Source organism: Lytechinus variegatus, chromosome 11 (genome assembly GCF_018143015.1).
Source record: "Lytechinus variegatus isolate NC3 chromosome 11, Lvar_3.0, whole genome shotgun sequence".
Taxonomy (NCBI): Eukaryota; Metazoa; Echinodermata; class Echinoidea; order Temnopleuroida; family Toxopneustidae; genus Lytechinus; species Lytechinus variegatus.
Genome location: NC_054750.1, coordinates 9,525,178 through 9,546,791, shown reverse-complemented (window position 1 = coordinate 9,546,791; position 21,614 = coordinate 9,525,178). Strand labels below are relative to the sequence as shown.

Here is a 21,614-nt window from a genome sequence, read left to right as displayed (position 1 = left end):
ATTTGTTAATCTTTAATAAATTATTTTATTATATTTTATTAATTTATAAATATCAAACTAATTATTTTTGGATTTAAAATGAAACATAATAGCAAAAAGCTTGCAAAACTTGACCTTACGCGCGCTGTGTATGTGTAGCGCACAGCTGCACGTTCGGTGTTTACTGCTGAAATCAAGATGACGACTATAAATTCTGGAGTGAAAATAGGGCATTATGTCCTCGGTGAAACGATTGGAATGGGAACATTTGGAAAAGTCAAAAGTAGGTACCTTGAATATAGACCAATATCTAGATTTTAGATCGGTAATTTTTGTGTAAATCGAGTAAAATTTAAATGCTAACTAAAGAATGGGCGTGTGTACCTCGTCCGTTTCCATTGGGCATTGGCATTGCGTGCCTGGTGCTGCGGCTTGTTTGGAAGCGCAGTGCGTGCACCGCACAGTGCCCGTGGCATTGGCAGTGCCAGCGCCTTTAACTGGATCTCCATGAGCCCCTCCGATGAAGGCAACGGAGCTCAACTTGGACCTAGCCAGGGAGCTCCTAGAGAGTAAAAATCATTAACTAAACGTATGCTTACCGCCTACCGGTACTCTCGAGACTCAGTCCATGGAGGCAGTGATTGCGTCCCATTCATGTGCGTGTACGGCGAAAAAACCTGAAACTTTCGTCCCAGAGATTTCTACTTTCCTTCTAAAAGATCTAGCCCTAAATCATGTAAACGAGATCATTGGAGATACATCTTAATTTCTGACATTTCTACGATATCGATCTCATTTTTAAACAAGAAAAATATGAAAAGACGGGGGAAATTTGCTCGATGTTTACGCCGCTTTCTTGTTTCTTATTGTTCTTTGTCAACGTAAGCGTCTGTAATGTTTGCGAAGAACAATAACTCCATTTAAGGTCAATGAACTTTGACCATGTTCAGTAGAGGCGCATGGCCAATATGAGTGACTCCCATGAGAGGGATTTATCTCCAATATCAGAGACTTTTTATAAAGAATTTGGGTATCCAATTTCAGACTCAGAGACAGTCTCCAGTTTGGGAGACCAATTTCCTTTGTTTACATTTGCTGCAAAAGGATTACCTTGGGTGTAAATAAAAATGTGATAAGCAGATTCCTTATGAAAAATTCCCCCTTTTCACAGTCTACTTAAAAAATTAATCGTCTACTTTTGTTTTTACAAGGATTTTTGTTGTCGTCCACACACTAAACAAATGTGCTTCTGACCTCAGTGGTACAAAATTTTGGGTGGAAAAAATCATGCTTTTGTTGCCTTTGGTGTTTTTTCTTTTGTTTTTTTTGCAAAGCAATTGTTATAGGTCAGAGAACTTTGTATTTACATGTACATGTTAGATGCAGTTTAGTATTCTATAGGTCAGAGAACTTTCTATAAACGAGTTGGAATGTTGGATGCAATTCTGTTCATCTGCTCAGTCTTTGTAAATTTGAATCTTGTTTAGACATGGAGTTGACCTGGTTTAGATGGTTCATTGATTTTCTGTGCAGTCATGTTCTCTGCCCGGGGGGGCCACTTACATTGACGAGTGGATACCATGCGCGACCAAAAAAACACGTAAAAAGGATGTCCTTTTCACGATAGGGCACGTTACGTACGTAACGTGAAAAGGGTGTCAAAAACACAAAAATAAGGAAAAAAGGGTATCTATTTCGCTAGGAAAATTACGTGTTTAGGGTCGAATTTGCGGGGATGATAAAACAAAATTAAAATGTTTTATAAAGGATGTCCTTTTTGCCCCAACACTACGTGTTTAGAGTCCTATTTGCACGAGGTGTAGAAGGTGGGGTCGTACTAAACCAAAAAGGTAAAGCCCCGGTAAAGCCGACAATCAAAGGACCCGTAACAATAAAACATTCCTGTACTTGTTTAGGGGTTCATTTCAGGGAATATTTGCCAAGAGTATCGTTTTGTTTCCAATACTTGTTAAGGGTAGGGTTTCACACGCCAATACTTGTTAAGGGGTGCATTTTCAGAATATGGAAATAACGTGTTTAGGGTGCTTTTCGAGACCCCATGGTCGCGCATGGTATCCACTCGTGAATGGAAGTGGCCCCCCGGGGTTCTCTCTTACTGGTACACTGCCCTTTTTCTGAATCTAACATACTCATTAATGCACTGTGTATTATGTAATGTGGATACAGGGTACATGCACACACCCAGATGATACACTACACACTCATTGCCCACCCAGAGGATACACTAATTCTTGATTGGTCAATTGATGAGATGACTTTGGAAAGGAGAGAGGAATAAAGTGGGCCATGTGCTCTTGGCAGACTTATGTATCAATTTGTTAGATAACACCTGTGTAGTTGAACCCTAAAAGTAGCCATCTAACTCCAGTAGCCACCCTACAGCAAGTTAATACCCTTTTCATAAACCTATCCTCCAATTAGCCGTCTAAGAGTAATGCGGATAATTCAATAAAAATTGCGTTCACAAACTCCGAAAATAAGCCGCATTATTTTTACGAGCATCCTGAAAAAGGCGGATAATCGTCATGACAACTGGACACGCCCCCTCCGATGCGGTTGTGTTGAAAAAGGTTGACCTTGTGAGTTGTGACCAACGAACGTAGAGGGCAGCAACACACAAGCGTGTTGCTATTAGGAAGGTCCACTCGATACGCGCATACAAATGAAGTGCGCGAACAATTTGGTAGTCATGCCAACGAAACCATGATCCGATACAATACACCCACGGAGTGACAGCAAAATAGAGGTAAACTAATAGATTATGACAAAAGTAGATTAAAACAATAAAAACTAAAAATATATAAGATATTGAGAAATAATTTACCACATTTTGAAAATAATATATCACTAAATGATTGTCCCAAATTTTTGTACATCTTCAGTAAAAAGGGTTTAATTCTGTCATGAATAAACCAGTCTGCTAATTTCACCCGGATTTAGTCAAGCTCATTTTGTGACCACCGAAATCCTCTCAGAGCACTTTTTTAGTAGATTGTAGAGTTGATTTATTTTCATTTCCTCTTTAACATTATTTTTGCTTGAAAAGTTTTTACATCAAATATGATGCGTAAAAATATAAAATATTTTTTCCTGTATTTTTCATAATATTTTACATGGTGGTGACAACGGCTTTAAGACTTTGCATATCAATATGATATCAAGTATACGTGAGGTTGATACGTCTTCTTCCAAATTTCGCTGCACCATAATGCGCCTAAACAACTAACACCGCCTCTTGAGTATACAAGCGCCATGGCTGACATTGACCGCGCCGGTGCCCCGCCGGGCCGGTCGATGCTGAGGTAGGGTACGGTTGCCTGCATGCATATGCTAACACAAATTTTTGTAAAATTATGGTATGAAAATAATAGATGTGACATAGACCTTTGCGCCTTAATCGTTCTCAAGTCAAGACCCTTCGGAATATACATAGCTTGATACTGAACCAGATAATTTCTGTCTAAGGTCTAACGTTAGACTAGGTCTAGGACTTGACTTTGCTAGTAAGTTTAGTCGCCGTATTCGATCCTGCCTGATGGATTGCAAAATGTTGGTTGGATTTGCGGATATAGCAGGATTGTTCTAGATTTTCAGACCACAATTTACATAGTAAGTGAAAAGTAAAATTATAACCTTGAATATTTATCGTACCTCATCCGCCATAGTGCCACATTAATGACAGACCAAGCCTATACCCTTCAAGTCCATATCGAGCGAAGTCGAATCGCGTCGAGATTATCCTGCCAGTGCAGTGCGGCCCGCATATCATTCGCGCAGCGCAGTACGCGCACCGAGGTACAGGTGACCGGGGAAGCTTCGGCGCGGCCAGACCAGAACATCACGGTCTTGGCTTGGCGTTAGCTTGTGTAGATTGGTAGGGGGCAGCGAAATTAAGCAGAAGAGCGGTAACACAAATGTCATCAGTCTATGTATTTTTATTGCTACGTAAACTACAAGAATCATGATTACCTTTTGTCTTACAATTTTTAAAAAATACAAATATACCAAAATAATATTATTTAACATAATTCCTTCAAGGCTTCATTATCAATGAAAAATAAGAAAATTGAACAAACGAAAAAAAATCAACTCTACAATCTTCCAAAAAAGTGCTCTGGGAGAAGGTGGTCACAAAATCTGAGCGAAGTGGACCTTCCTAAAAGCAACACGCTTGTGTGTTGCTGCCCTCTACGTTCGTTGCTTGTGACCGCACCATGGCAATATCCGCATTATTTGGAAGTGCGTTCATAAACTCAAAATCTTGTCCCGATGCTGCTATTATGCGGATAATAGCAGCATCAAAATAATGCGGATAACTCTGGTCCTCCAATTTTACGACCAAATTATGCTGCTATTAGCCCCATAATTGGGTTTATGAAAGGGGTATGAGTCTCCAATATGGGAGATTGTCTCCCTTATTGGAGAGAGTCTCCCATATTGGCCGTCTCTACTGATGTTGGGGATATTGACCATCATAACTCTGAAAGTGTATTGTTCTAGTTCATAAGACTTGGACATAATCAAGTATCACTGAACATCCAGTGCGAGTTTAAGGTCACATAACCAAGGTCAAAGGTCAGTTAAGGTCAAACTTTGGCCATGTGGGGGTATTTGTTGAATTACCATCATCACTCTGAAAGTGTATAGATCTAGTTCATAAAAATTGGACATAAGTCACATAAGAGTAATCAATTATCACTGAATATCTCATGCAAGTTTCAGGTCATATGACCAAAGTCAAAGGTTATTTAAGGTCAATGAACTTTGGCCATGTTGGAGGTAATTATTAAATTGCTGTCATAACTTTCAAAGTTTATGGATATAGTTTATGAAATGTGGGTAATCAAGTATTACTGACAAGTCTTACATTGTTTGTAGGTCACAGGATCAAGGTCAAATATCATTTAATATTATGAACATAGTTTTGTATCATTATATGAATGTTTTTTGTGAATAATTTTATAGTTTTTTTCACAAAGTAATGTAATTCAGAACTTAATATGTAAATGTTTTTGTTAATTTCTCTTTGCATATATGTTTAATCGTTTTATGATTTTGTATAGTGTATACTGATTCATTTATTTTTATTTTTGTTTATTTTTTTATTTATTGTATATATGTATTGTTTATTTCTTTATTTTATCTTATTTTCATTCATAAAATGTACTTATGAAAGGGGGCCTTCACCCTACAAGCTCTGCTTTTTAGTTGGTCTCCGTCTCTTTCAATTTCATAGTATTAATGTATTATAGAAATGATTTATATGTTATATTTTGCAAATAGGTATATTGAACTATCATTGTAAATGTGAAAAGATTGAAAGAGAAAAATAAATGAATTGAATTGAAAAATTGAATAGTAGTTTTCAAACGAAAGTCAGCACTGCTGTTATATTGAATCGAGTAATGCAGATGAGACTGCCAGAGGCGCTCCACTTGTTTTTACCGTAGTTTCTATTTTACCCCTGCCTCCATGTATTTTCTCTCATTTCATCCCTCCCATTTATAACTACCACTCTATATCTGGCACCATGACTTCAGCTATGCAACCAGTTTGAAATCTTCATCTGCATGTAGGTAGAGAGGTAACAGCCTTAATTTAATTTGTAACTTTCTCATAGTTTGTTCAAACTTTCAGTAGGCGTATCTTCTCTGATGGTTTCTTTGCTTGTATCATTGATCTTTTCTCCAGTGGGTGAACATCAACTGACCCAGCATAAGGTGGCTATCAAGATTCTGAATAGACAGAAGATAAAGAACTTGGATGTTGTCAGTAAGATCAGACGAGAGATTCAAAATATGAAACTCTTCCGTCACCCTCATATCATCAAACTGTAAGTACTATATTTTTGCATCTTGCAGGAGTCTACTTCGATTCATTCCCATTCAAATTATTGTCATTAGTCTATATTTTCTCCACTGGCTTTTACATAAGAAATTTCAAACATGGGATGGTACATGTTACTATGGTAACTGTCAGATAAAACAGACTTTATATGGAAACTGACAAATCCTTTCATGAAACGTTCCCCTGCCCAAGAAATATGGCAAGACCATTGTAGTTTTTAAATCTCTATTATTAATGAAGAAAAAATAATCTAAAAAATCAAATTTACTTAAGAGACAATTTATATGATGAATAGCTGTAACCTGACAGTATAAAAAAATCAAGCATTTGTCCCAAAGTAAAAGAGAAAATAAGGTAACCTTATTTCACTATATAGGGAGGAGTAACAGAGAACAAGGTTATATCATAACCTTGTTCATAGAATGAGTGGCAAGTGATGGCCAACTACAATATTCAAGGGAACTTTTTTTGCATGTGTCCTTTCAAGGAACACATTACTTGAAAGAAGTTTCCTTTGAAATCAGATCAAAGGGATAGATTTTGATTCCCAAGAATGTGGGTAATCATCAATGCAGTGTTAACAAGTGTAAAGAGTTACTTTAGACCTCTAATAACAGTAATCATTTGTATCTGATAATTTGGATGCCGACCTTGCTTATCACTTGATTTATTTGATATTTTGTTTGATTAATATTTTCAGGTATCAAGTAATCAGTACACCCACTGACATCTTCATGGTGATGGAATATGTAGCTGGAGGAGAACTCTTTGATTATATTGTCAAACATGGAAAGGTGGGTTGAAACATAATCACATTATATTTTAATATGAGATGATCTCATTATAATGATGATGAAGCATTAATCATGAATACATATTTCGTAAATGCCAGCTACATTATCTGTCAAAAGCCTCAAATATTGTGGCTATTTTACACATGCAATTCTTTTTGGTCGTCTTTGTTAACAGGTCAGTTTAATAATTGCCTTACTTCATTTTTTATCTCAGTATTGATTGTGATTACTGCCATTTTATATGAAAGGTATAGTATTCTAATTGCATGTACTGTACCCATTGCTTGACTTGGAATGTTATCCATGTATTCTACCTTTGTCTATTTACATTGTAGCTTACTGGTTTACTAGGGGGGGGGGGGTGACCATGCAAAAGATCACAATCATACGGTCATTTTTGTAAATGGTTTCAGGAAAAAGTCATTTTGGGAGGCTGGAGCCTACCCAGTCTCCTGGTACCTCGAGCCCTGCTCTGTAGTATACACTCATTTGTGTGTGCATGCAGACAACTTATTGAGCATCATTCTTGTGTATTGTACAGCCTTCCGTATGATATGACAGCAGCCGCAAACAATTCAGTGATGTAAGTTGTAGAAATTAATGACTAGGCCTGGGTCGGAACGGACGGAATGCCGGAATCCGTCTGGTGTGTGCAGGTTCCAGTTTTGTTTTTTTCCGTTGCGGTATTCCCATAAAACAATTATAATACATAACAAATAGCTTAACATTTTCTTCTCCTGAATATCTTAACATAATTACCAATGATCGAGTATTTTTTATTTGGTCTTACCAATCATAACCCAGGTTTCTTTGTTACATTTCAGGTGACCACCGAGAATAATTCGAGAAGGGGAAAAACTTGCCGATGTTTACATGGCCATCTTGTTCTCTTAGTTAGTAGCTAACCTGCGAGATGCATATAGAGGGCGGCAGACTCTATATGCGTCTCATAGCTTAGCTACTAGCAAAGAGAACAAGATAGTCACACAAACATTGGCTTTTTTATGGGTTATGGTTTTTTCCCGTTTTCTCATAATATTTTTTTTTCAATGAATGTTTGTTTAAAAATGAAATCAATATTGTATAATCTGTGACTTCTTTGTACTTCCTTGTTCATGAATTCATTTTTCGGGATACCTGATTCCGACCGGCGCAACACGGGGGATTCAGAAACAAAAAATTCTGACATGACTCAGGCTTATTAATGACCTATCAATAATTGAATGAATTCCTCTTACAATTCCATTCTGTAGCTGAAGGAACATGAAGCCAGACGATTCTTTCAACAAATAATATCTGGTGTGGATTACTGTCACCGTCATATGATTGTACATCGTGATCTGAAGCCTGAAAATCTGCTACTTGACCCCAATCTTCATGTCAAGATTGCTGACTTTGGTAGGTCCTCAAGTATTTGCAAACTATAACCCTTTTCCTACTCAGTTTTACAGGATATTGACTCATGAATAAACTACTGTGTAATCTTTTTCTTATTCTGACATATATCTGTGACTTTTCAATTTTCTAGTAGCAAATATCAGAAAAAAATGAGGAAAAGAAAGGGATGTTTCTGAATCAAAACAAAAAAACTGCTTTTTATTTCAGGTCAAAAATATGAATTTACAATTAACTACACTAAATATCAAAGCAATTCGAATATAAAACAAAACTGTCCATCAGTTGAAAATCTGCAAATCAAACCTTTCACAAAACATGCTAGTGTGTAAGAAATTTGGAAAAGACATACGCATATCTATCTTGTTTATTATTGCTTTTTCATGTGTTTTACAATGAAGAACACAAAATATATTGAGAATACATAATAACACAATATGCATTCTAGAAAATGTAAAAACAAGGGACTTATAGTTAAATTGTACTTTTAACAGGTTTGTCAAACATGATGACTGATGGTGAGTTCTTGAGAACGAGCTGTGGATCACCAAACTATGCTGCACCAGAAGTCATATCTGGCAAGTAAGTCATGTCAAACGTCATCAAAGTACTTGATAATGTATGCAGTTAGATTCAAAAGTTTTACATCTCATGTAAAATTAGTTTTTGAATAAAATTCTCACGCCTATAACAATGTTCACTTTCATGATTTAAAGGAGGATGAAACCTTTGGAACAAGATAGCTTGTGTGAAAACAGAATAATCACAGAAACAGATCAACGAAAGTTTGAGAAAAATCAGACAAATAATGAGAAAGTTATGAGCATTTGAATATTGTGATCACTAATGCTATGGAGATCCTCACAATTGGCAATGCGACAAAGATGTGTGATGTCACTTGTGAACAACTCTGCCCATTTCTATAATATGTTTTACTTAAACTGCCTCTTTTTTCACATCCATCAGTAGATCATGTGTTCTTATTATAGGAGAGCATGTAATAAAAAGATTTTTTAAAGAATACATCATGGATAAAGAGTTTGTATCACCATAAGAAAAAGCAAAAAGAGCCATTTAGGGAAAGTTGTTCACATGTGACATCACACCTCCTTGTCACAATGCCAATGGGAGGATCTCCATAGCATTAGTGATTGCAATATTCAAATGCTCACAACTTTCTCATTGTTTGCCTGATTTTTCTCAAACTTTCTTTGTTCTTTTTCTTTGATTTCTCTGTTTTGGCACGAGCCAACTTGTTCCAAAGGTTTCATTTCCCTTTAATACAGTTAGGTATGGTGTCTTTTTATTTTCATGAAATGTGTTGTCATCAGATAAAGTGAAGTATACTGTACGTATATGGTGGATATTTGATTCATTTGCATTAATTCAGTGGGTAAAAGTGTGCAATAATCTGCACTGCAAAATAAAGAATCAACATATCCAAGAGCATATTAATCTTTTGTTCACAAATGTCGTAAAATTTATAAATTCATAGATTGTAATAATTTCCCCTTCATCTTTGTAGCAGCAAAACGTAGTAACTACAGTTCTTCAGTAACTTGTACAAAATAACCATCAGTATTATTGGTACAATTTGGAAAGCAAAATTCAAGCATGTATGATTATTATCCTTTCACAACTCAACATGCAAAGAGTTTATATAAAGTGTGATCTATGATTGTGTTTAAAGACTGTATGCAGGACCTGAGGTTGATATCTGGAGCTGTGGTGTCATTCTCTATGCTCTCTTATGTGGTACACTACCGTTTGACGATGAACATGTCCCTACACTCTTCAGAAAGATCAAAGGTGAGGTGATGTAGTGCAGACTTACAAAATTACATTTTACACCATACATCCATTCCGTGGTCTAGGTTCATATTTCTTAGGACGTGCACCGATCCTTACAAAAAACACAGAAAATATTTCAGATTGCAGGATGTATGTTCCAAGTAATGTATGAAGTAATTAAGTATTGATTAAACTAAAAAAAGTTGTCATTTCCATTCCAAACACACACACACGGAGTACAAAACACGAATTTGAAAAATACTCGACCATCAGTCAGGATTAATGAGGCATTATACTGGAATACCAAATGAAGTAGGACAAAGTTTTGTTTTAGTGACACGCTAATATATGAACATTGTCATTTTCTTTCATTACCAGGTGGTCATTTCACAATTCCTGATCATATAGAGCGCTCACAGGTCAAGAGTTTGATCCAACACATGTTACAGGTTGATCCACTTAAGAGAGCTACTATTAAGGATATAAGGTAAGTAGTTAATTATTCCAGACCATCCTAATGAAAAGCGGTCAATTTCCACGAGAATCGTTCTAAAAACCCACCCCGAACAAGGATTTCTCAGATTTGCGTACTCCTAACAGGGATTTCATTAGTCATCAGAAAAATTGATTGACACCCTAAGCTAGGATATTCCCATTTTCATAAGTTGTAATTTAGGGGGCATTTTTTTCATATTTGGCATTTCTGATGCTCTATTTGCGTTTCGTGCCTACCTGTGTAAAACAACCCCTATTTCTGTGTTTTTGTGGCAGATGTTCTCCACTGTCCATAGGCAGTGGAATTTAGAAATCCGAATAAAGAAGAATTAAAGAAATTATGATTTCATCACTCAAAATTAGTAAAAGCTTGGAATGATTATAAAGAAAAAGAATAAAACAGCGACACTATTTGCTTGAAACAGTAAAGGGCAAGCAGGAGGTCTTTTACCAAACAGATAAGACCAGCCCCACTGGTGATTCGTACTCAAGAGTGTCTTGTAGTAACATTTTGTAATGCTGTTTTTTAAATACAGAGAGCATGATTGGTTCAAGATTGATCTGCCACAGTACCTGTTTCCTCAGAATGATTTTGATGATTCTATCGTTGATGTAGAGGCTGTCAAAGAAGTCTGTGAGGTGAGTATGCTGCTCTGATTTGGTTGTTGAAAACCTCTCATTCTCATCAGTACATGCCATCATTGATACACACCAACAGACAAATAATGAATATTTATGAGTGCAATGGACAGAATACTTCATGAGGTGAAACGAGGCTTAGCCGAGTTGAATGGATCATTATTTCATCTTTCACCTCATGAAGTATTCTGTCCATTGCATGAATGAAAAAACATTATTTGGTTTATATGACACCTAATTTTTTTTTTTACATGAAATTCATGAATTTCGATGCAAAACACGCTCCTGCAGTGGGAGTTCGGTCTGTTGATTGTTACGTCAGTACAACGTACAACATGCGCACTGCTGGTGCCTGCAGCTGCAGTCTCGGTGCGCGCGTGCAATGGACAAAATCATATAGATCCAAAATTGCATGATGAATGGTGATGACGTCATTGCAAAATGGGCTGAATGAACGATATCAAACAACCAATCAAATCACAAGGATCTATCTAGGTGTCATATAACAGCCAATAACTTCCATGGAGGCAAAAAGTTATTTGATTTACTTCCAACAAATGGTCTTTGGATTTGCAGTACCTATATATTTCTTTTTTTTTTTTGGTCAAATGACTGTCTGAAATTTTCTTTCACATGACCAGTCATTTACTTTAATTAAGGACAATATTCCAAAATTTATTAGTTTTTGGATCATTATTTAAAGATTAATGGCCAAATCTTTTTTTTGTGCATTGATTAATTTGAAATAGATTTGAATAATTTTGGTGCAGTTATCTTTCAAATTTTGGAGGAAATAATCCAGGTGAAATGCGTTTGTCATGCATGTCAATTTTCGTCACGATTGCATTATCTATAGTAAAGATCTGATGGGGGCCAAAAATTGCTATGCAGTTTTGAAAAAGCCTTGGCTATATAGAGTTGATGTTTGAAATGTTTATTCCACCTCTTTGAATTTCAGCTTCCGATTGTGAGATTGAAATTGACAAGTCCAAGAAGCTATTCATATCGCTTGTTTAAGCACTGAAGCAAGAATGAGAAAGGGGGGGGGGCGGAAGAATAAAAAAGGTTGATTATTCTATGGAAATTGCCCTTATATTGAATTGAAATTCTTGCTTTCCTTTGATTTATATGCAGAAATTCAATGTTCGAGAAGGTGAAGTGCAGAATGCATTAATGTGTGGTGATCCTCATGATCAACTTCGGATCGCTTACTATCTCATCATTGATAACAAGAGAATAATGGATGAAGGTAGGTCTTTACTCCAACAATACTGTAGGACTAATGGGGTTTTGCAAGAAACTTATGATCGATTGCAAGCCTATTTTTGGTCCATAAATCAATCATAAGTCTTGCAATTAACTGCAAATTCATTATTGATTGCTAATCTGCTTCGTGAAACATGGAGTGTAATCTCATTTGGTTCAGTTAAAATTGCTTTATCAGTTGTAAAATTGCAACAGAATACTTGCAATCGATTGCAAATACTTTCTTGCAACACCCCCTAAGCCTGTTCATCGATCAAAATTGAGATGTCAATTGCTAACAAAAATACACTAATGCACTAATTGTGTTGGCAGGGTGCAATTGCAGCTAAAGATTGGGGGAACATTTCATGAAAGAAATGGTGATTTTCATTGAGTATTGTTACAAGCTACCAAATCCTTGGCCTGAATTCACGAAGGTGGTTTTGAAAACCCACGGTTGAGTCCATGGTTTATGCAGATTTCCTGTATAAATTACATCTAATTTAGCCTGTATCGGGCTCGTGTATAAAAAATGTCCAATGCCGATGCGCGCTTATGTCACAGTGCGCCAAATTGGCCCCTGTTGTCGTTGTTGTCTACGCTATTTTATTCACGAGTCCACTGTTTGAATAGTGGACTCATGAATAAATGATGTAATTGTATAAGCTCTATGGAACATATCAAATAAGCGTTTTTTTGTCTCACCTGCGAAGCAGAGTGAGACTATAGGCGCCGCTTTTCCGACGGCGACGGCGGCGGCGGCGGCGTCAACATCAAATCTTAACCTGAGGTTAAGTTTTTGAAATGACATCATAACTTAGAAAGTATATGGACCTAGTTCATGAAACTTGGCCATAAGGTTAATCAAGTATTACTGAACATCCTATCAAAGTTTCATGTCACATGACCAAGGTCAAAGGTCATTTAGGGTCAATGAACTTAGACCATGTTGGAGGAATCAACATCGAAATCTTAACCTGAGGTTAAGTTTTTGAAATGTCATCATAACTTGGAAAATATATGGACCTAGTTCATGAAACTTGGACATAAGGTTAATCAAGTATCACTGAATATCCTGCATGAGTTTCACGTCACATGACCAAGGTCAAAGGTCATTTAGGGTCAATGAACTTTGGCCGAATTGGGGATATCTGTTGAATTCCCATCATAACTTTGAAAGTTTATGGATATGATTCATGAAACTTGGACATAATAGTAATCAAGCATCACTGAATATTTTGTGCAAGTTTCAGGTCTCATGATTAAGGTCAAAGGTCATTTAGGGTCAATGAACTTTGGCCGAATCGGGGGTATCTGTTGAATTACCATCATAACTTTGAAAGTTTATTAGTCTAGTTCATTAAACTTGTACATAAGAGTAATCAAGTATCACTGAACATCCTGTGCGAGTTTCAGGTCACATGATCAAGGTCAAAGGTCATGTATGGTCAATGAACTTTGGCCATGTTGGGTTTTTTTGTTGAATAACCATCATATCTCTGTAAGTTTATTGGTCTCGTTCATAAAAAGTGGACATAAGAGTAACCATGTATCACTGAACATCTTGTGCGAGTTAGAGTAGTATTCAAAGTCAGCACTGCTGCTATATTGAACCGCGTGATGCAGGTGAGACGGCCAGAGGCATTCCACTTGTTTCAGGTTACAATCAATTGAAAGAATACTAATATGACCATTTTGAAAGATTGCAAGCCTTTATTTTGGAGTAAAGGCCAAAATTAGTTTTAAATCGTAGCCAATCGTATTACTGCTATGATGTCATTACTACTAGATATTAAATTTGCTTTTATTCTAAGAAGGATGATAGCATAGTCACAGATTTGAACATAGATATTTGTAGGATGATTTAGAACATTACACAGTAAGATATTCCAAGTCTCAATATCAGCATCAAATTCTACTACATTTTATTCTGAAATTGGGTCACAGACCAATCATAAGGGGGCTGTTGCATAAAACTTTTTACCTGAGAAAACTCAGGTTGTTTTTACCGGAGTTTTTGCTGTGTGTTAAAGTCAATAGCAGAAATCAGACTAACCTTAGTTTTCAGTTTTTACCAGAGTTTTCTCAGGTAAAAAGTTTTATGCAACAGGCCCAAGGTGTGCGGTCGCCTTAAAAAAATTCAGATTTTCACCCAAAATCAATTTCTCTTATTATACCTCCCAGCTTCTAAGACACAAATGAAGGATTTCTACCTTGCTTCTAGTCCGCCTCCAAGGGAGTCCTATCTTGAAGTTCAAGTAAGTTCTCAAGTATTGTATCCTCTGGAAGAGTTTCTACATGCATCGCAAGTAGAAATAAAATGCATCTTTAATTGCTTCGTGCAAAAACAACTCATTTGTATAGATTGACCTCAATGCATTACTTAAAGAGAAATACCAGTAGTTGCAGTAAACACTGATTTCATGAGGAAGTCTGTAAAACCAGGCTTTATTGTCAGTATATCGTCGAGGATCTAGATCTGGTACGGTTACATAAACTTATCTTTGTGAAATCCTGAAATTTTCGCTGAAAAATGTTCACTCTGAAGATCACCAACACAGATAAGCGCACGTGGGACAGTGTGTTATTATTGCTGGAATAAAGACCCAACGGAAGTGACTGAATCTGCACTTATTTTGCTTATATCTCGGCAATTACACTATTTCTTCCAGAATCCTTTGGCACATATTTTTCATTCATACAAACAGACACTTGGGTGGTCATCATCTTAAAAAGTCATTTTAAGATCGTTATCAGAACTGGAATTTATCTTTAAAAAGAAGAGGGCAATCATTCTTCCAAGTAGGATGAAGGTTCTCCATGGCAAAAAGAAAAATTGTCATCAAAAAAGAAAATCATTAATTTTCTCATAAACCACTTACAGTACATTTTTATGTAATATGTAATTTATGAAGAAAGAAATTTTCAATTTTTAAAGAGCACCTTCCTTCTGTGGGAAATTTGTGGAAGAGAGAGATTCATGTCCTATGTGTTTGCCTCCAAAACATGTTTGAGACTTATTCTGTGATGTTATTGTTACTATAATTATTGTTATTATTATTTACAGCAAGAAGCAGGTTTCCTGGCACCCAAAGCACATCCAGAAAGATTAACAAGTAAGTGATTGACTATAGCTTTTCACGTTCAGATACGTTTTGTGTTAACAAGTTTCACCTGAGTTTATGCCTCTGCCTGCAGCAAATGGTTGCTGGAGGCATACAAGTTTCTTGATTGTCATGAGGTCAAAAGGTCTCACTGGTTATTGATTACTTTAAATATTCTAATCTCACAAAAAATAGAGATTCATTTGAGGGTTCAACTTGAATTAGGCTCATGTATGCATCTGGGAGTGGCAGTGATTTGGGGCCCATTTCATAGAAAATGTTATAACAGAAACTTTGCGAGAACAGTTAAAAGCTACTGAAATCCTTATATCTGATTGGCTGGTAGTAAACTTGTTAAATAAATTGTGCATTTGTTTGTATTGCATGTCGGGACCCAGATTAAATTTAATTACATGGGGTCGTAGGTAGAAGGTTGCAAAGGTCATATTCCCCAAAAATGTCTTGTTCAATCTTCAGATCATTAATAGAGTTTAAATTCAAATTGATCGCATGTATGAGAGTGGTGGTGATCTGATCAAAGGACAAAGGTCTTAGAGGCACTCTCAGGGTTGTGATGTTGACTTTGTGCTATCTAAACCATGGCACTCTTCTATCTTACAGCTATGACAATGAACACCCTGGAAAACTTCAATAACCAGAGTTCTGAAAGTCAGAGAAGGGTTCCAGCAACACCTGTTAAGAGGTCAAAGTGGCATCTTGGTATCAGATCACAGAGCAGACCACATGATATCATGGGAGAAGTCTTCAGAGCTATGAAAGCACTCAATTTTGTAAGTAGGCTTGGGTAAAAATTATATATATATGAAAGACTATGCATGGGACCATGAGGTAGTATTTGTGCATTAGTCAGGCTAGGTGATTGGTCTAATTGATGAATTTAACTCATTTCTTCATATTTTGATTAAATTATATTCTTAGAAATTCTTTGTAAGATCGGATTAAACTCAAGTATATTTCACATTAACAACCCAAATAGCCACCTTTCTCACTCTGAAAGAATATTTGAATCAGTTAATATTAACTTGGTCTACGATCAGTTCATTTTTACTGCTCAGAGATAGTCAAATACCTCATGGCCTAAACCCATTTGGTCTATTATCACTGGTCTAATACCTATTAGTCTCATTCTCATTTATTCTATTGGTTAGTCGGTCTAATTCTCACTTGTGCTTTTTTATATACTGGACAAACTATAATATTTCAATAGTCAAACAGTTCCAGCAACACTTTATAATACTCAATACAAAGGAGAGAGACAGGTACACATGTCTTGGTAGTATGAAAACTTAAGGTCAAGTGGTTTATTCAGAATGCCAATGGTCAATCCCATGGTTAAGATACATTCCACAGTAATGAGTCATGACAGGAGAAGTTACTTTCTCTTTACTGTATAAGGATACAGAATGGACTAATCTTATGAATAGTATGAATGAATAATACAATGAATAGGCATTAGAAAATAGCCTACAGAATATGAAATAGTGAGTTGACAGTATCTTACATGTTTAATATTTGTTTTACTTTGTCAAGTGAAACCTTAACCTTGATAGACAAAGCAGTATCTGGCCAAGTGTACATTGGGTAGAGCCTAACTTCAAATTAGACAAAATGATAAATGGGCTAAATGGCATTCAGACCAAATAGTGGACAAACTTTTTAAGAGGAAATATACTGTCTAGGGTGAGAACCAGCAGAAAGTAGGCGAAGTATGTCTAGACCAATCAGCAATTTGTAATAATAATATTCCGCATTTATATAGCGCTTAATACATCGAAACAACGTCTCTTAGGGCTTTACAGACATATTATTACCCTGGTCATCGGATCCTTGCTTGCCCGCATACAATGTTATGCACCTTCTCCACTCCCTGGTGAGCATTCCAACAACAGTTCCAAGACACAATTGCTAGGCATACTACATTTAGGCTTTCACATCCTACCCAGTACCCATTTAACACCTGGGTGGAGAGTGGCAAAGTGTGGATTAACGCCTTGCCAAAGGACGCTAGGCCATGGTGGGATTTGAACACACGACCCTCTGATTACGAGGTGAGAGTCAGAACCGCTACACCACGACACCTCCACAATCAAAATTTACCATTGTATTATTGTATTCATTGCATTTATTGCTTTACTAGGAATGGAAGGTAGTGAATCCATTCTATGTGAGAGTCCGACGAACCAATCCACTGACCGGTGCTCAGATTAAGATGGGTCTTCAACTCTATCAGGTGGACAGTAAGAGTTACCTACTGGACTTCAAGAGCTTGACCAATCCAAGGGACAGTGGCATGAGCAACTTTGGTTCTGGTAAGTATAATCACTGACAATTCATCTATGATAACACCGGTGTGTTGGCTCAGTTGGTATAGTGTCCATCTCACAACCGGGGGTTGGGGGTTCAAACCCCGGCCACGTCAGACCAAAAGACGTTAAAAGATTGGAGTTGCTGCTACCCTGTTTGATGTTCAGTGATTAAAGGGATAGAGCCTCGTCAATCTGGCGCTGCACAGCGGCAGCCGTTCCCACGATCAATTGGGCAAAGCAAATTTTTGGAGTATTTTGTTTCATGTCTATTTCGAACAATAAATTATGGATTTTCATTTTTCATTGCATTTTCATAATAATAAATGATATGGACAATTTAATAGCACTTGACAGGTTTTTTTAGCGCTGGTTACTGTTACCCCAGCATGAGTATGGCCACCCAGATTGGGCTCTTGAGTATTGCCAGAAGTTTAGGAAAATGAATGTAATTAGGCCTTGGGATATGACCATGAATTTCATATTAGTGGGAATGGGACAGTTTAGTCACTATGTATTGAAGCATATCCTGAAGGTCTCCTAACATAAATGAAAGTGATACCAACAACTTGGCGTTTGAGGATTGCTATATTTTCAGAGCAGTACTTGGTCTGAGGCTGCTTGCTCAAGGCCGAGGCTGGGGTCCTGAAAAATGTGGGAATAGGAAATATCGATGAGAAGCTTGTTTGCTCTTGAAACAGATGCTCTGGATTATCGGCAGAGATCGCTTGAGGATCTCTCAGTAATGAAAAATTGAAATGAAATTCAAATCTCAACTTATTTCATCCTCTTTTGTGATTCTAGATGATCGAATGGATGTGGAGGAGCCCCTGTCACCGCGATCACCGACCACACCACCGTTCCCTCAATCTCCTGGTTCACCACGATGCATGCAGCACTGTACCATGGAATTCTTTGAGATGTGCGCTAGTCTGATCGCAACCCTTGCACGATGAGGATGGTCTGGATCGGTTGATGGCCAAGAACCAACAGAGTTCATGCCAAAGAGTTGGCTGAAATCAGTGTCAATATACCCTTGTATTTTTCCCTAATTTAGATCCTATTGGCCTGAATCGAGTAAGTTGGTCCGCTAATGCCGAACCGATGCTGCTTGTCGCTGTTGCAATTGCGTTCAGACTGGCAGACCAATGAAATAAAGAAATATATTTAGAAATTTGAAGTCAAAGACTTAACCAGTTTAAAAACTAAATGTCATAAAAATTCATTTATTAGATTTCAAACCAAGTTGAACTATGGAAATAAGGTTACCATAGAGGAACACTCAGTGTTCCTCCTTGGATTTATCAGCCTTTGAAGTAATAATCTTGTTACACTAACTGTGTAGCAGTCTTCAAAAGATGATGACAAAGTGGGGGTCAAGCTATTGGCTACACACCATAGTTCAACCCTCCTAAGCCGTCTTCAACCAAAACATTCGGTGCCACAATATCTTATTTATATTTGTTTTCACACTCATTGCAATTCAGCAGAAATTCCCAGAAAGATTTTCGGTGTTTTTCGCTAGTGAATTTAGTCTGGTTTTGCTTTAAATATAGATATATTCGTTTTACATATAGACGGTGTTTACAGTACTTCATGTACTTTATATTTGTTGTGTGTTATTACATGTTCATACATTAAGGTTACATTATTAGCCCATGGCTATGAGATGTCTTGTGTTGAAGTCCATATATATATATATATATGTTTGAGTTCATGGCAGTAGTGATTTTCAAAGAATATATCAAAGGTTATGAATTATTGTATTAAAATTTGAAAGGTGACTTTTGTTTTAATCCTTAAATTATTTAGGGAATGGAATGATAGATTTGTTATCAGACTGTATTTGGTAGTTGAAGATTATACTAAGGGGGTGTTGCAAGAAAATATTTGCAATCAATCGCAAATATTCTGTTGCAATTTTATAATTGATTGATCACTTCTAGCTATCGCAAATTGGATTACACTCCTTGTTTCATGGAGCAGATTAGCAATCAATTGAAAATTTGCAATTAATTGCACGGCATATGCTTGATTTCGGGAACAAAAATAGACTTGCAATTGATCGCAAATTTCTTGCAACACCCCATAAGACACCTTTATAACGGTTTGTGCTGATAGCGTGTTGCAAAACATTTACAATCAATAGACCAGTTCTTAGTTACTTCATGGACAATTTTGGTCATTATGATAGGCAGATTTCAAAGCAAGATATTACGTAAGTATGCCTTACGTAGCAGGATGAAGAAATTGAATAGACCAGGTGACTAGAATAGCACACCAATGAATGCTCTGTGAAGGTATTGCATTTTTACTTTGAATGCATATTGGAGCATTTTGTACAATGTACTTGGCAAACTGAAATACGTGGACGCATTGTTTTTTGTGGATGTAAATGAAAACATAATTCAAAAGAATATATGAATAATCAAGACATCAAAGTTGGTGCTTATCTCATTAAAATTTAAACCATCACGTCACTTTAGTACCAATGACCTTCTTCTGATCATGCGCAGAGTGGAGCTATGAACTCGCATATTTCAAATCTATTTTGGGTCTTCAAATCAATCGTATATATCTTATGATTGTAATTTTGCTGTCATCTGCTTCTTGTAAAAACTGATTCGCTACAGCTAAAATCGATTTCAAATGTATTTGGGGTTCTCAAATGAATTGTATATCTATTGATTAATTGCAAATTTGCTGTCATTTGCTGATCTGTTTCTTGTAAAAACTGAATTACTACAGTTGATCTTTTGATCGTAATATTTCAATGGCAATTTGGAATTGATTGCAAATATTTTTGGCAACACGTACCAATTCTTCTGCAGGGAACCCACCGCTATAATTAGAGAGGAAAAGACGCTGAGGTTGCTTCTGAAAGGCAGCGTTCAGAGTTTGTGAAGATGTCTGAGATTCAACCTTCCTTTAAATCTCTGTATGTTTAGGATGTTTATTAGACCAACTCATTGCTTTCTATTATAATAGTTTGAAGATGGTTTTGACATATTGTATTTGTGGTATCCACTTTGTTTAATGCAGTTTGCTTTGATCAAGTTATTTGATATTATGAAAATCCTTTGCTTGACTAATTGTCAAAGAAATAAAAGTGTATGATAGGTTTATTGTTTTATTAATTGAAACAGAAAATTTATTGTTTATATTTAAAATTAAAGCATGACCATCATGGTGGTGTATTTTAAACTTTTTTCTTGGAAAATTGAATCAGGCTTTTGAATTTTTTGAATATTTTTTTTTAATTCATGTCTTTATTTGATCATGTTGGCATAGCCATATACAAATTATATAAATATGATACTTTATCATCGTAAAAGATATGTAAAACCGAATTGACAGATAATGAAATTATTTTTTTATGCTGTGGAGATTTCAAAGAGAAAATAAGGCTCCCACTTAAAACTTGAAATATGTAAATAGCAAGATCTTTATATGAGTTTTGATGATACTACAGATGTGTGTACAGTGTAAATACAATTAATTTGAAAGATTAAGCACGTTGGTTTGTATACATGCTTTTTGGGCTTGTGTGAAAAGTACTATAAAATGTTTTCACATCACAAGAAATTGATTGTTCTTGTTCAATTCTAATTGGATGATTGATATACCTGTGTATCAGTTTTCTATATTTTCTTTTATCTATACACATGGCAAACAAGATATTACTATTAGTTGGGTAGTAAAACATTTGTGGGTTTTGTTTTTCAATATGAATGTTAGAGAAGAGCTTCAGGAATAGAAATAAGGTTTATTCAATATGAAGAATTTTTTGTGCCATCTGAAAGACCAAATGTAAATTCGATTCATTTCGTAATGTTCTGCTGGGAAAGAGTCCCATTTCTACCTTCGCCGAAAAAAAATATACATTTATTTAGATATGGCTTGTCATATCCAACTATTATTTTTAACAGGGAACATGAAAATATTTTGGTAGACACCAAACAATGGCTTTAGTAATAATA

At 36.2% G+C, this 21,614-nt stretch overlaps 1 protein-coding gene across 1 annotated transcript; it reads left to right on the top strand.

Annotated features, from left to right (window-relative positions):
* The first annotated feature begins 140 nt into the window (after positions 1-140).
* LOC121423758 (5'-AMP-activated protein kinase catalytic subunit alpha-2-like) lies at positions 141-20,019 on the top strand. Its single transcript, XM_041619241.1, has 14 exons — positions 141-262; positions 5,692-5,833; positions 6,548-6,641; positions 7,895-8,039; positions 8,531-8,618; positions 9,727-9,845; positions 10,206-10,314; positions 10,859-10,961; positions 12,096-12,210; positions 14,391-14,464; positions 15,274-15,322; positions 15,932-16,101; positions 17,469-17,640; positions 18,439-20,019. Exons 1-14 carry the CDS (start codon positions 178-180, stop codon positions 18,588-18,590), a joined length of 1,617 nt encoding a protein of 538 aa, XP_041475175.1. The 5' UTR covers positions 141-177; the 3' UTR covers positions 18,591-20,019.
* The last annotated feature ends 1,595 nt before the right edge of the window (positions 20,020-21,614 follow it).

Coding starts and splice junctions, on each gene's coding strand:
- LOC121423758 (XM_041619241.1), top strand. CDS start 178: ATGACGACTATAAATTCTGGAGTGAAAATAGGGCATTATGTCCTCGGT. Junction 9,846..10,205: donor ACTCTTCAGAAAGATCAAAG/GTGAGGTGATGT, acceptor TTTCATTACCAG/GTGGTCATTTCACAATTCCT. Junction 10,962..12,095: donor CTGTCAAAGAAGTCTGTGAG/GTGAGTATGCTG, acceptor ATTTATATGCAG/AAATTCAATGTTCGAGAAGG.